Here is a 16,788-nt window from a genome sequence, read left to right on the forward strand (position 1 = left end):
GTGATTGAGAACTTCTTGATTTTAGGCTTCATGTTATCCTCTTTCTACATACTTTTTGATTCCTGAAATCTTTCAAAATACAGTTCTGATACATTTAATGAATCCTTGTTTGGAAAACAATACAAAAGCCATGTGCTACCTTAAGATGAAATGGGAAGAAAATCAGATTCCTGATGATTGGGAATTTAGTTGATACGGGTTTGATAGGTGAGCATCTTCATCATCAAAACTATGCTAACAAAAACTGAAATCTTTAGATAAAGTAGGAAGACAACATTTTTTCCTCTCATGGGAAATACTAGCTTTATTTATATTTCAAAATAGTATTTTGTTTTAAAGAAGTTTTGCAAAATTAGTTCAGTGAGTTTTTAGACATTTAACTTCTCATGTCTAATTTTGTGTCCTGTTTGTGTTTCCCTGTCATTCTTGGTCCCTATAAGTTGCAGAGATCTTGACATTGACATTGTTACAGGTATATTTACAGTATATATAACAAATACACAGACTAAAGAAAAAATGTAGATTTTCCCCTTTTTTGTTTTAAAAACAAAACCTAAATTTCGTTTAATGTCAAATAACCTTAAGTATACAGGAAAAGTTTGACCAGCCATTTACCAAAGAAGTATGTCATCACTGTGCATGTTTTTTAATACTGATCCAAAAATTATAAAAATCATTGCTCCATACACAAAGGGGTTTTTTGTTTGCTTTTAAGCAAATTGTATACCATATGCTTACCTATCTGGAGGCTGCCCCCCCCCACTTGTTTTTTCCAATTAATGTTATACCATGGGCTTCATCACCTATAGCTCTTACTCATCCTTCCAGATAACTACATTGTATTCCATGGAATGGATATACTATCATTTATTTTATTGTTCCCCTTACGATTTTTTAAAATAATAGTTTATTTTTACATCATTTTGTACATTTTTTTTCATCTCAATTGTAATCCCCGTGGGTTTCCCATCACTGAGTCACCCATGTGCCATCACCATAGTCCCCCCCTTATTATTTTTTGTTTGTTTGTTTTTTATTTGTTCCCCTTTTGTTGAACAATGAAATTATTTTAAAATATTTTGGTCCTACAAAATAGGACCAAAGTATGCAGTTTATATACTTGTGCATATCCCTTTATATAATCAGGGTTTTGTTTCTGTGGCTTAGCCATCTAGGGTGAGAGATTGTTGGGTTAAGTATAAATTTTTTATTAAGTAAAAATGTGTCAAGGTATTTCCTAATACAGTTGCTGCATTTCATACTTACCCAGCAGTGCTTTCAGGTAGTGCTTGTTTTCCTGCATATAACTGGTGTCATCAGTCTGGCAATTAATGGGTAAAAAATGGTACCCAGCATTTTCATGACTACTAGTGTTTTTCTGTGTTTTATTTGCTTTTTATATTTTGTGAATTATTTGTGCATATTTGAAAAAAATGGGAGTTGTCTTCTCTGTGTAAATTTTATCAAGAAAGTTTATTTTCTCATTTGTCTTCTGACTTTAAGGGTTGCTTTGACACAGAATAAATTTAAAATATCATATTTCTTAAACTCTCCTATAATTGTTTGTAATTTTTTCTTTCTAATATTTTCATTTATTTTGACCCTAGATCGTTGTCCCATATGAAATATTTTTGCAACTTTTTTTCTACTAAGTAATCAATTGTGGCAGCACTGATTTTATTAAATCATCCTTTTGGTAGGATTAAATGATGCTTTTAGTAGCATTGGTTTGTTTTCAATTTGTATCTTAGCTATCTCAACTATACAAACTTGCAAAAAGAGTGAAAGCATATCTGCTTTAGTTTTTTATCCCTTAATTTTTCATCTTTATCTGGAGGAAAGGTGAACTCTACAATACTCCTTTCCTTTGGTTTGAGATAATGTAGTAATTGTATCACTGTCCTGGCTAGTAGCATGTTTCTTCTACCTGGGAGTCTTCCAAGAGGAGCAAAAGCCTATCTGCCTTTTTAAAAAATTCCTCCTACAATCTTTCTTCTTTGTCTCCTGTTAAGTAAACTTTGAAATACTCCTCTACTTTGTTTCTAGATAATGTAATAATTATAGTCAGGTCCAGGATTGCACATGTTGCCAGTATGCAATCCATTATTATTCTAGCTTTACTTTCAAACAAACAAAACGTTAGCCCTAATTGAAATGCGAGCTTAGGGCATTTATTTATTTATTATTTATTTGTTTATCTATCTATCTATTTATTTATTTATGAGACCTTAGACCATTTAGTAATTAATCTTAAGTGCCCTTTTCTCACTTAAAATTCCAAAAGTTAAGTAAAAATCTGAGTAATATAATTGATCTCTGATGCTCTGTTTATAAAACAGAATTTTTTTTTACTCTCTGCAGTTTAGAGATCTGTACAGTTTAGAGAACTCTGATTAAAAATGACATGTACAAAAGAACAACATATTATATTTGAATCCCTCCCTCAAAGCACACTTAAAGACTATGTAATATATCCACTGTTGATCATACTTTACACTGGTCATTTTGTCCAGTATCATCTTCCTTTACTACATAGATCTTTCCTCTTAATTACCCAGTTGTTTTTAAGAGTTGCTAAGTGATCCACCTGCATGGGACTCATTCCCTCCTTTAGTACTCACTTGCCTACTTCCAGTTAATTTAGTTTCCCCTCTACTAAATGGTGGGTAAGAAGCATGGCGTTTCTATTAGTGATTTTTTCTTAGCAACAGCTGGGGTGGGTTCCTATTGGTTTTTGCTTCCATAAAGCCTGGGTACAAAACACCTGTTACCTCTTCTCACTTTTCCAGTGTCCTTGACAGGTTGGTGTTTTTTTAAGCTCTCCCCACCTCACTATCCCTACTGTCACGTTATCTTTGACTTGTTCTGTTGATGGGTAAAATCTACCAGATTGTTGATAGTGACTCCTATAATGTGACCTCTCAGTTTTGCCAGTGCAGAAACTCCATCTTTTTTATGTCTTCTGGGGTAATCAGACTCTGGGGGACTAAATCTCACTAACCAAACTCTCTGGAGATTGATTTGTAGATCCACATCTAAAGTTATTAATTTACAGCAAGAAATATACCTATCCAGAGATAGGCACAGAGTCCCCTTCCTATCTACTGAAGAGACCAAATTACAGACAAGATAGACCCTTGGTGTGCAGAGAATCAGAACAAGGAGAACTAGGTGATGCCAAAAGAATATTTATAGCAAGCAGCCCTGATTTGGTGTTCCTTCACTTTCTGACTTCCATTTCTGTGTCTCCCCTTTACCTTTTGCTTGTAAGATCATCTGTCAAAATCCTATAAAGAAAAGAAAGCCTCTCCATCTTTTTTTTTCCAGAAACAAAGCTTTTTATGTTTTTACCACTTCTGTATGATTCCTTTCTGAATCCCCAGCATGTTATTTTTTTCCTTTGCTCCTTTAGCACTTTGTGGTTACCACTTAGAATATTTATCCTGCTTTTTCTTGCTATAGAAATATATGTACAAGATATGTAGTTTATTTCCCCTACTTGATTGGAAATTCATCTGAAACAGGGAGCATATGCATTCTAAATTTATTTTAAAAGGCCCACTTTGACCACTCTGTCAACTTGCACTTATAATATACTAAAAAATGTTTCTCAATTATTCTCTATAGTAAGGTATTATAATTGAGCTTTTATGAAAGATTTATTTTATTTATTTATGCATACAAGAAATGGGTGTATGCAGATGGTCAGGGGGTGAGAGGATTCACCAGAGACATTGGGGAGCAGAACAAGCAGATCTACAGAAATACACTGATGAGGGGAGCAGCAGGTGAGACAGGAGAGGTTGCTGCACCATGTGAGTTAGCTCCCTGCTAGGGATTAAACTCATACTACAGTGGCTTGCAATAGCTTGATAGTGTTGAGACTTTAATCTTACCTACACCACCAGGGAGGCCCAATTATACTGAGCTTTAGATGTTTTGATTTTCTGATTTTGAATTAATACCTATCTGCAGTGCCACAACTCGTTAGAGATGGTTCTTTATATTTTCTATAATATTTATTTATTTTGTGTGTAGAAGGAACTGGGATGTGGGCTAGAGGTGTGGTGGGGAGTGGAGTTGAGAAGCTACACCAGAGACAGAGTGGGAAGCAGAACAAACAGGTTTACTGAAATAACCCTGAAGAAGAGACAAAAAGTCTGCTGTGCTGTGTGGGTGACCTCCCTGGTTGGGGATCAAACTAGATCAGTAGTTGTGTAGCACTGAGATTTAACCCCTTGGCCACCAGAGAAGCCCTTTAATTGTATTTTCATAGAGAGTCTTTAAATCTTGTTTTAGGATTGTCAAAAGTTGAGCTCACATTGTATTCTGAGTTTTTCTTTTCATTAATATGGCAATTTCTTGCCCTATGTTTTTAAAGACTTGTATTATGGGTGATTTAAATTTTCTTGTGCTTTTCTATATTTCTTTGCAGGTAACATGTATTACTTTCATAACTGAAAAAAGAAACAAGTGATTTGTAAGAAAATCTTATTTTTATTGGGTACATGATTGACTTCACTGCTCCTCATTCATTGGATATTGAAATTGTTTCAGATTTCAGGCTGTAATCAATAATGGTGTGGTGAACATTTTTGTGAATAAAGCCTGTTCTTTATTTAGGCTTATTTCCTTGGATTATTACCTGGAGTGGAGATGCAAGAATATGCACTTATTTAAGATTCTTGATCTATAGCAGTTTTTTAAAGTCAGACCAATTTATAATGTGACCAGTAGTATGAGTTTGCTTAAAGAATTCATGTTTATCACGAGTACATGGTGTGCTGGGTATTTTTATTTCATTTAATCCTAAAAGACAATCCTCTGATGTACTTAACTATCCCTATTTATAGGTAAAGAAATGAGGCTCGAGGTGGCTAATATAACTTACACATAGACACACAAACAAATGTGCACACACATTTGAGTTTTCATTTTTTAATCCTCTTGTTACTCAAAAACTTAACATTTAATTTGTTGAAGAAATTAAAAAGTAGGGGATAATTGGTACAAAATTATCTCTTGAAAATCAAAGGAACTGTAGAGAAAAATATTAATATATGTTTAAAATAAATTTTTATATTTAAAAACAGCCGTTTTCTAGACATGTATCACTCCCTGCCGTGGTTGTCAAGCTATTCCACAGTTTTGTATTATCATTTGTAACTGAATTCATATTTTGTTTAGAATGTGGGTAAGAAAATGGGGAAAGAAAACCTTGTAGGAACCTTGGGAATTAGTCTATTTCCCTTACCTCTCACAGACATCACCACCTTCTATTTTTCTCTTTTATTTCTTAACTATATTTTCCTTTCCATTTATACAGTCTCATGACTTAGATCCCTGCTTTCCTGGGTTATCATTGTTTTATAATTGGCCTCCCTGCCTCCAGCTTCTTCCCTTTAATTTTTTTTCCAACCTCACCCCAAAATTAATTTTTAAATGTTAATAATATTTGAAATGTATTTTAAAGAAAGATTTGTTGATCAAGGTAAAAATGCTATTAACCCTCCCCCCAGCCCCTAAATAGTCTACAACTTGCTTTTTTCCCATGTGATATATCTTGGGGATCTTTCCACATTCATCTTTTAGGCACATATCATTTGTTAAAACTTCTTTATATTTTCCCATAGCATGATATAGTGTGTTTAACCATTTACCTAACTACAAAATATTTTGAAATTTCTATTTTTATTTTCGATTTAAACTGAGTATTTAGAATCCCCCCCCCCGATGGCATTATCTTTCTAAAACATATTTTTCCATATTTCCTCTTGCCCCATTTAAAACTACTAGTTTTTCTATAGCAAGCAACATAAATTCACATTTGTCCAGGCACAGCCTTCTGAGAACCAAGCTTGGCAGTGGGCCAAGTGGTGTAGGGATGATTGGCAACAGAGTGCAGTCACTGCCTGAAAAGAGGTCCAGATACATATTAAAGACAAACTAACCAGAGACCAACCTGCTGGTGGAAGGAGATACCTTTGCTAACAGGTCCTAATTTATCATTCATCAGCACCCAATGAGCCTTTTATAGCTCACTTAACTAGCCTTCTGCTGGTCCCAGAACACTCAATCTGCCTTTGTTTCTCTGCCATTATACCTTTTCTGTCAGAAGAATGTGGCTTGTACTTTAAGGTCCAGTTTATGTGCCACTATTCTTTCTTGTTTCTTCTGTGAAAACATTCTAGTGTCCCAAGGTAGATGCTTTCTCTAGTCTTAACATAGCATGTTCAAATCTTATTAATTGCCCTTGTTATCTAGCTCTGTAATAATTTCTGTACCTCTCTGTTGGCTCATCTAGGATGTGAGTTCCTCCTGCCAAGTGCTACCATATCCACCTTGATATTCTTGGCCCTGGCAAGTGCTACACATATAAGAGGTGTTCTATTTTCGTTGAGTGAGTAAATAATGAATAATTTTATTAATTGTAGTAAGAATGGCCTTGGGTAGAACCAGAATCCAGAGTGGTGATTACATGATTATATGACAAACATGGATACTTACAGTATTCTCATTACTACCAATGGATTTTATCAAGCTAGGTTAACTTGATTTTTTAAATTTATTTAAGTGCCATGAAATGAGTGTAAATAACATGTAAGCACTAAAAGGGAGTTTGAAATGGAAGCAAGAGGTTTACCATTAACTCTTTAATAAAATATTTTGCATTTAGGCCTTGAGTTTAATTGTAGTATATACAGTACTTTTTGCAACTTTTACCCTTATAAAAATTTATTAAAGGCTTTTTAAAAACCATCTGAAATTTTAAATCCTGTTAATATTATGAACCTGTGTTGGTCATCTCTGATTCAGACCAAACACAACCATTGATTTTTATTAGTTTATATCCCTTCTTCCTGTCTATGAACTGGACACTACCTTTTTACGAATTCATATCCTATATGTTCTGATCTGAAATGATTCTTTACCTTCTATATTCTAACTCTCCATTTTTCTAGTGGATGAAGCATAGTAATAGGGTTAGAAAATAAGCCTTTCTAGTGGGAGAACATGTCTATAATTAGCCACATACTGTATTGTCAGAAGAAATTCATATTGCTAGCCTAGAGCTATAGCTCAGCCCAAGAATGTATAGCACTGTGGTTGTTGTTAAGTTAAACACTTTATTCCAAACCCTTGCCCAGACAAGTTGAAATAATTGCCCTTAAACTAGAACTCTGGCTCTCAAATACTTCAGCTTTTCATTGATGTTTTCAGATTTGTGATGTATTCCTGAATAGTAACTTTCATAAAGTTCAAGTTCTTGTGTACAAAAAGTTAAAATCATTACAGCTTTAGAACAATTGATTTCAGCATTTTGTTCTTGTATTTGCGTATTGGTGTGACTTAGAATTTGTGACTCATACATTGATTTTTAAAGTGGTTGGTAAATTAGAATTGCACCATGTCACCCAGCCATCAGTCACCACAGAGCCTCAACATCTGGCTTTCTAAGTCATGCCCAGCAGAACACTGTCACTCAGGGTTAGACTCAGCCTGGGCATTGAACACTCCACTCCTTTTCCTGGTATGCAAGGTGTTCTCTGTCCTCCAGCGATCACTGCCTTCTGACTTCAGTTTATCTTTGTAATGACTCTTCTGCTATTTTAGGCAGCCCTTCAAATCCAAATCATTTCTACTTTTCCCTTATACATACATCTAGCCAGTCATCAACCTTAGTGATAGAATTCGTGGATTCTCATTAGGACAAGTCACTTCCTGTTCTCACTGCTAGATCATATAAAAACACTACCAACGTCCTCCCTGCCCCCCTACACTCCAACTCTAATCCATCGATTCCCATTGTTGGCTAACTACATTTTCCTAAAACCAGCTTCTTTGTTCCTATCTTGATGTCAGTTGGAAACCTTCCATTTTTAATGGCACTAGCATAGGTATACATATTACCATTGGTGTATATAAAACTTTTTTTAATCCTAGTGTTCAGTCTTCTACATACATGAGCACTTAGTCTTTCTATCATTAACTCCTGCTCCTTCCACACAGTGTGCTAGCTTCATTCTGGAACTTGACTGGAGCTTTTCTTAGCCTCAATGCCTGCATCAGTCCCTCCACATACCTGAAATGCTCTCTCCTGCCTCTGATCACCAACTATACTTTTACTGCTTTTGATCTTATGATCTATCTCTGTTCAGGTAGTGCTTTGCCATTGGCATAAAATGCTTTTAAATCCCTTACTTAATTTCCACAACCAGTCAGTGAAGTAAGACAGGTGTGTCTTATTATAAGCAAGAAAACCAAACTTGAGGGAAGAATAAGTTGCCCAACTTTTATAATTAATAGAATGGAGCTAAGACTCAGACCTAGGCTTCCTGCAACATGAATCTCAACCTTTTTCTCCCTTTCTTGGTGCCTGAATCTGAACTTAAATATTTGAATTTGAATTCATCTCTCTCCAGTTACCTACAAGTTACATGAAGTTGTGTTTGACTCCCCTAGAATGTACATATGTACATGAGTGGACCCACTTGTATATTAAGTAGTGTAGTTCATTTAATCTTTCTCTGTAAAAATCATGCTTCTCCTTTCAATGTTGGTTATTGTTCTTTTTTTTTTTTAAGTAGAAGTGGAGCTTGTTACATTTTAAAAAATAAGTTATAAAATTAGAGCTTTATATGATGAATTAACTTCTGGAATTACCTTCCTACAGTGTACTTCAGTTCACAAGTATTTATTGCCCATGAAGTTATTCAGCCCTATGCTTGACTATGATAGTTTGACACTTTTCAAGTTTAGTATCCTGAATTTTATATAACTGTAACTTTAATTTTTATGTAATTAGATGAGAACATATAGCAACAAAAGTTAAGTAATTATGTTAATAGTTTTGAATTTTTTTCATTCTATCATCTACACGTTTGAAAAGTAATGGTACATACCTTTGCAAGACCTCTAGTATTTAGTTAATTGGAAATGCCTGGTGCATCCAAGTACTTACAGATCTTCCATGGTTCCCAGTTGGGAGTTAACTGCTGAGGAGATTCTAACATTGTCCTACCATAACTCACTGTTGCCTTAGGAAGCTTCATATGAAATGTCTCATAGAGCCAGGAGCTTGGGAAAGTGTTGCTTTCCTGTTAATTGCTTTATGTTTTGCATGTACACAGTGAGAACTGTGAGACTGACCTCTTCATTTTCAGATTGGCCTTCAAGAAGTTCAGAACCGAATAACATCACTTAGTCATAGCAGCTCTATACATCCTTAATGCCTGCCTAATTCCCCCCTTTTTTTACTTTGATAATTAACTTCTTATTGTAGTTCACTTGGCTCTGATATTTTTAATGCATATTTTATCATCTTATTGCATATGCTTCCCACAAAACAACTAAAATCATTTGAGAATGAAATGGGATATATACTCTGCCTCTTTATTTGTGACCAGCTATATTTTAGGCACTGGACATACCAGGTACCTGTGTGTGTGTGTTTTGCTCTTTTTGCTAAAAAGTCAGAAGTTATATGGAAAAACTTAGGTACCTTATTAGAAACACACACACACTACATACAAGCTCTTTACAGTGTCTACCTAAGTATGTCTCAAAAAATGAAGTGTCTATTATAGAAGGAAGGAAAGCATTGTGACGACAGCATGCCTCTACTAGCAGATTAGCGATCTGCTAAGTTAAGTAACACATAAGAAAGCCACACACTGCACTGTAGTCATTTTTAGTACAAGTATGAGAAATTTTACCTTCCAGTCTGTAAGACTATGAGTTCCTTGAAACTTGGAAATGTGCTAGATTCTTCTCTGTTGCTGAACCTAGCATGATGCCTGCCACATAAAAAGTTAGTGTGCATAGATATGAATGGGAAGCTCAGAGTTGCAAATTTCATTAGTCATAGTTAAAATTACTGACGAGATAATTCATGTCCCTTTTTAACTCTGTTCCCCCTTTTCAGATTAGGGCTGAGACCAGCTTCCTGGTGCTGAACTAAGATTGGATTTTATTGAAATCCATTAAAAGAACCTAAAAACAAGTTTGTAGAATTTTATTAGTTAGTTATTCAAAATGGGGGTTGTATTTATATATTTTAGAATGGAATATTTCCAAATGTGACCTTCAAATGGCTTTTTATCTCTTTGCAGATCTTCGTAGAATTTGATGGCTGTAACTGGAAACAACACTCCTGGGTTAAAGTTCATGCTGAAGAAGTTATTGTGCTTCTACTAGAAGGGTCTCTAGTGTGGGCACCCCGGAAGGACCCAGTCCTTATCCAGGGCACTCGAGTCTCCATTGCACAGTGGCCAGCCCTGGTAAGAGACTTTTACTTTCTATTTGGGCTTTACTCCTATACAATAACTGTGAGTTTTATTTAAAACTGAATTCCTTAAAATACCCAAAGCTCTGTGCTTTTTCCTTACCCTGTAATTCTGAAGTTACCAAAGCAGAAATTAGGGAAGATCTTTTTCTCCTGTATCTTCTGAGACATTTTTACATTGGCTAATATTAGTTACTTTTTGTTTCTAAAGAATTTCTTCACCAAAAAGACACTAAAGTCTTTTGTTGTAATAAAGTTATGAAACAATGTTTGTCACTCTTAATCTTTTTTCCTCATGGAGACCTTTTCTTTTCCCAACTTTACTGAGACATACAACATTAAGTATGTTTGTATACAATTTGACAGTTGATAGATATTGTATATATATGTAATGTCAAAATGATTACCACAGTAAGGTTAATTCATTTATCCATTGGCTTACATAGCTGCATTTTTGTGTGTGTGGTAAGAACTTTTAAGATCTATATGCTCAATAACTTTTTAAGTATAGAATACAATATAATCTCTATGGTATACATTATATCCTCAGAACTTACTCATAAATGAAGTGTGTACCCTTTGACTACCCTCACCCATTTCTCCCGTACCTTCTATAACCACCAATCTACTCTCTGTTTCTATGGTATTGGTATTTGGATTTTTTTTTTTTTTTCGATTCCATATATAAGTGAGGTCACACAGTATGTTTCTTTCTCCATCTGACTTAATTTCACTCAACATAATGCCCTCAAGGTTCATCCCTGTTGCCATCACTGGCGGGATTTCCCCTTTTTTTGTAGCTAAATACTCTGTGGTTTATGTCACATACCACATCCATTCATTCATGCCATACACAGATTATCACTATGTTTTAGTTATTATAAATAATGTGGCATTATACATGTAGGTACAGATAACTGTGAGATAGTGATTTCATTTCATTCAGTTATATACCCAGAAGTGGGTTTGCTGGATCATATGGTAGTTTTACTTTTAACTTTTTCAGGAGCCTCCACTTTCTTTTCCCATAATGGTTGTAATGGTTTACATTACCACTAACACTGCACAACAGTTCCCTCTTATCAGTGTCCTTGTTGCACTTAAAATCTTTTGTCTTTATTAATAGCCATTGTAGCAGATGTTCGGTATTGTGGTTTCAACTTGCTTTTCCCAAAAGACTAGTAATGTTAATCTTTTTCAGATCATTTATATACTTGGGCATTTATATACTTTCTTCAGAAAAAAATGTCTGTTCTGGGTAATTTGCCCATTTTTTAATTGGGTTGTCTATTTTGCTGTTGAGTTGGTTCCTTATATATTTGGATATCGGGCCCTCCCTGGTGGTGCAACAGGTTAAAGTGCAGCACTGAAAACTAGCCACAACTGCTTCAGTGCAAGTTCGATCCCTGGCCCCAGAGGTGATCCACATGGTGCGGCAGACCTCTCCTTTCTCCCCCACCGCTCCCCTCAGTGTACTTTGTTGATCTGCCTGTTCCGCTCCCCACTTTGTCTCTGATGAATCCCTCTCACTGCCCCTGCATCTCTGGCCTGTACCCCAGTTCTGTATGCATAAATCAGTCTTTAAAAATATACATATAGGGCCCTCTCTGGGTGGCGCAGCAGGTTAAAGCACAGCACTAAGAAGCTAAAGCCACTTCAGCATGAGTTCGATCCCCGCCCTGAGGTGACCACATGGAGCAGAAGACCTCTCCTGACCCACCCGCTGCTCCCCTCAGCAGTGTACTTCATCAATCGGCCTGTTCTGCTCCCCACTCTGTCTCTGGTGAATCCTCTCACCGCACCTGAATCTCTGGCCTGTACCCCAACTCTGTATGCATAAATAAATCTTTAAATATATATATATATATATGGATATTAACCCTATTATCAGATATGGTAATATACTGCAAATATTTTCTCCCCTTCATGGCTTGCCTTTGTGGAGTTTATTTGTTTTTTGGCTATGCAGAAGCTTTTAGTGTGATGTAATCCCACTTGCTTATTTTTCCTTTTGCTTTCTTTATTTGTGCTTAGCTATTTAAAGTTGTTTTGTTTCATGAGGTAGGACAAAATTTAATTCTGAGAGTATCCACTTATTTCTGTTAACAAAGTATGGAGATAACTGTTACTTTTATACATGTATATATTTCTTTTTATTTTACTTATTTTTGCTTAGAAGAACTGGGATGTAGGCCAGAGTTGTGGGGTGGGAAGAAGGTTGAGAGGATTTACCAGAAACAGAGTGAGGAGTAGAAGAGGTATATATACTGAAATACATGGCTAAAGGAAGCAACAGACAAAACAGGAGAGGTCTACTGTATCATGTGGGTCACCTCCCTGGCCAGGGATTGAGCTCAGGCCATATTGGTGATAGTGCTGAGACTGAACCCACAGGTCACCAAGGAGTCCTGCCTATGTTTATTTCTCCTGTGTCTAACCAAATTAGAAGTATTTAAACCAAATATTTTTTACCTATTTATTATACATATTACCACTTACTAAATTGTCCTTTGTCATATGTTTCTAATTGAACTTTCAGAAGAAATTTAAATGGATATAGGGCTCTTGGTGACTTTTGTGAACTATTTATTAATGAAATAATAATATGAACTTATCCATGCATAGTTGTAATAGTTATTCTAGAACTCTCACAAAGATTTTAGGTGTTCTAGGGATGATAATGGCAAAACAGTATTCTAGGAGTTTACTGTAATTTAGCCCTCTTTGAAGCCTGGCAAGACAATTATTCATCCCTCTGGAGAGAATGAGGAATTTCTCATTCATCTTGTCATTTTCAACCATAAGTATTTAGCTTTCTGCTCTGGTTTCCTTCCTTTGATTATCTGACAGACAGGTGCTGGATTGGGATTGTTCCCAAGGACTTGGGCTTTAGCTTATACACACACACACACACACACACACACACACACACACACACACACACACACACACACACACACGTTGAAAGATATTAATAATGGATATTTTCTCTGAAGGTTGGGATTGGGTTGAATTCTTGCTTATTTTCTTTTTCAAATTCTAATCAATTTCTTGTTATACTTCACAGACTTTCACTCCCCTGGTAGATAAACTGGGTTTGGGTTCTGTGGTTCCAGTTGAATACCTTCTGGATCGAGAGCTTCGTTTCCTATCAGATGCTAATGGGTTGCATCTGTTCCAGGTACTTAACACTTGCTCTAGTCCTAAGTTTATGTCTCTCTTTGCTAATTTCTTTGTTGATGATAAATATAGGTAGTTTTCTTTCAGTAGTGAAAGTGAATGAGGAAGTTAGGCTGGGGGTAGGTAGCTAGTCACTTAGGGTTAAAGTGCCCTAATCCTGTAAAAACTGATTGTAAAGAAAACCCACACAATGCTACAGCAACAAACCAAAGCTTGTTCCAGGAAAACAGACCAAGTCTGGGCCTCAACCAATCAACAAGAGACAACAGTGCTAAGATTCCCAATGTCAGATCCTCCTTCTTTCCCTCTCAGTGGCTACCCATTCAGGACACTTCTCTGCTCAAGAGAGTTTTTCTGTTCTCCTCTTCTGCCAATAAATCTGCCTAACTCTGGTCTTGACCTTGAATTCTTTCCTTGTTGAGTCAAGAACCGAGTGGAGCTGGACCCCAAGCTTTATTCACAAGAACTTCCTTTCATTAATTCTCTACCTTTTAAAGTTTCTCTGTTTCCTTGTAAAGTACATTTGGTAGGTGAGCTGCCTTTCCTATGCTATAAGCCCACACCCTAACCTCAAGTTAAGACCATAATTCTGAGGGTCTGCTCAGAAGAGGTGGCCACTTCTATAACTTGAGTCTGAAGGTCCTATGTTTATGTCAGTGGAAGGGAAGCTGGGAATTTGGCTGTCTTCAAAAAGCATTAAATATTGAAGAGTTTATTATATCTTTAGTTATGTTCATAATTTAAATAAACTAGCATCTGTCTGAGGTTAGAACTTCAAAATTTATGGTTGGTACTATTTCTCACTTTGTAGGGATTTTGTCTAAAGGTTAAAAACCAGAGGACTTTTAAGAGTATTGAGGCAACCAAAAGCAGTATTTCCTAAACTGCATTCTGTGAAATATTAATGATTATTTATTTGTTGATGGGTCTTCCTCCCTTACTCCTTCTCAGCAACCTTACTTTATAAATCTTTGTAAATCTCATGCTTACTTGAGTAGGTACTTGGTAATTAGATAAATATCAAAATAAGCAAAAAGATTTATATGGAATAAAATTAATTATGTAAGTATGAAAAACACTGACTCAAATAGCTTTGTTTCCCCTCATATCTGTTCAGAGCCTTTAACATACTGTTATATGTGGAAAAATATAACATTTACTATTTCCTAAATCTAATTGATCCTAGTCATGTCTTTGTCTTTTGCATCGCATGAGATCAGGATCCTGCAAAATATTCTTTGGCAGAACCTGACTCAGAGTTCCTTGAGGATATGATTCTTCTTATCTGGTTAGATATCATTACTATTCATTTTAATACTCAGTTTTCTTCTTTTATCATTACCAGATGGGAACAGATAGTCAAAGCCAAATTCTTCTCGAACATGCTGCACTGAGAGAAACAGTTAATGCTTTGATCAGTGACCAGAAGTTACAGGAAATATTCAGCCGAGGTAAGAACAGATAATCTGTCCCTGAATTCTAAATCAGGTATTTGGTCAGTGTTGAAAATGGGGAGGATGCAACGCTAAACATTTGTGCTTATCTTCTTTTTGTAACTAAAGAGTGTTGCCAGTTAGCTGGATCTCTAGAATAGATTAGAAAAATACTGAGACCACATCTGCTCTACATATTGTATTTCATAATACACAGTTTTGTGGGGTTTTTGTGTTTTAAGTATTTACAAGAACAGCGCTATTAAACACAGTGCTAAGGTATCTGAGATATAGCCATGAATTTAAAAATCTCTGCCCTTGTTGAGTTTACTCTCTGGAAAGTTCTCAAGAATGAAGACTTTTAAGACAGCATCAAGGTATATTCAAATATAAGTGAAGTGTCTGCAGACTTGTGCACATAAACAGAATCCTACTTTTTTTTTTTTAAAGACTTATTTATTTATTCATACAGAACTGGGGTACAGGCCAGAGATGCAGAGGGTGAGCGGATTCACCAGAGACAGAGCGGGGAGCAGAACAGGCAGATCGACGAAGTACACTGCTGAGGGGAGCAGCGGGCGGGTCAGGAGAGGTCTGCCATGCCATGTGGTTACCTCCGGGGCAGGAGGGGATCGAACTCATGTGGAAGTGGCTTTAGCTTCTTAGTGCTGCGCTTTAACCCACTGCGCCACCAGGGAGGGCCCCCTACTTTTTTTTTAAAGCTTTATTTGTGCATATAAGAACTGGGGTACAGGGAGTGAGAGGGTACACCAGAGACAAGAGTGGGAAACAGAACAGGCAGATCTACTGAAATACACTGCTGAGGGGAACAGTGGGTGAAATAAGAAAGGTCTGCCACGCCATCTGGGTCACATCCCTGGCCGGGAATCGAACTCATGCTGCAGTGGCTGTGGATGACTTCACAGTGCTATGCTTTAAGCCCTGTTGCACCACCAGGGAAGCCCCGTATTCATTCTTATTTGGTCAGATATCATTACTGTTTTCAAAAATGAAAACAAAAAGATTGTTAACTTTTCCCAGGTCAGATACAGGTTTTACCAAAGATTTTGCACAAAGGGCAGACTATTGCTTCAGTTATCCTTCTCTTCCAGTCATATTCACTCTTTCTTTCTGAGCTCATGATAATCAAGTTTGTCGTTGAACTAGAGTCCTTGATTCTCACATCAAACTTAAGTCTAAACAGGTAAAAATGAGAGTACTGGGCCCTCCCCAGTGGTGCAGTGGGGTAGGATGCAGCACTGCAAGCTAGCCGCAGCCACTTCAGTGTGAGTTTGGTCCCTGGCCCTGGAAGTGATCCGCATGGCATGGCGGACTATTCCTATCTCACCCACTGCTCCCCTCAGTAGTGTACTTCATCGACAGTCTGCCAGTTCTGCTCCCCACTCTGTCTCTGGTGAATCGTCTCACCGCCCCTGCACCTCTGACCTGTACCCCAGTTCTGTATGCATAAATAAATAAGACTTTAAAAAAAAAAAGAGTACTGGCTTACTTGAAGAAAGAAAGGGATTATCAGGATAGAATGTTTAATAATCAAGGGAAATTATGGAATAAGAATATAAGAATAATTTGATAGACTACTTAGTGAACAGTATGACAGGTAGAGATGTGTATAAGTATGTATAAGAAAAAATAAGAAAGCTTAATGATAGCTTTGGGAGATAAATAATGATTTAGCCATTTAGTTTCAAATGTATAAGATAAACATGGGAGAGAAAGTGCCCTTTTTGGATGGGCAGCTAAAATTTCAGTGTAGCATTACCTGCTGATAAAGTAATATCTTTGAAACTCTGTGTTCCTAGGAAGACAAGTGCTATATTTGTTCAGACTATTATTAGTGCAGAGACTGAAAACCTCGATAAATTGAACTCT

The 16,788-nt window shown here is 36.4% G+C and overlaps 1 protein-coding gene across 1 annotated transcript in view; it reads left to right on the forward strand.

The window, feature by feature from the left end:
* Positions 1-10,118: 10,118 nt before the first annotated feature.
* KDM3B (lysine (K)-specific demethylase 3B) overlaps positions 10,119-16,788 on the forward strand; it is a 42,353-nt gene continuing 35,683 nt past the window's right edge. Inside the window, exons 1-3 of the mRNA XM_004686772.2 lie at positions 10,119-10,280; positions 13,353-13,466; positions 14,811-14,916. Coding sequence (XP_004686829.1) covers positions 14,811-14,916 — 106 coding nt within the window. The 5' untranslated portion in view covers positions 10,119-10,280; positions 13,353-13,466. The remainder of the gene's footprint in view (positions 10,281-13,352; positions 13,467-14,810; positions 14,917-16,788) is intronic.

This window comes from Condylura cristata, unplaced genomic scaffold (genome assembly GCF_000260355.1).
Source record: "Condylura cristata isolate star-nosed mole 26May11 unplaced genomic scaffold, ConCri1.0 scaffold00021, whole genome shotgun sequence".
NCBI classification, from domain to species: domain Eukaryota; kingdom Metazoa; phylum Chordata; class Mammalia; order Eulipotyphla; family Talpidae; genus Condylura; species Condylura cristata.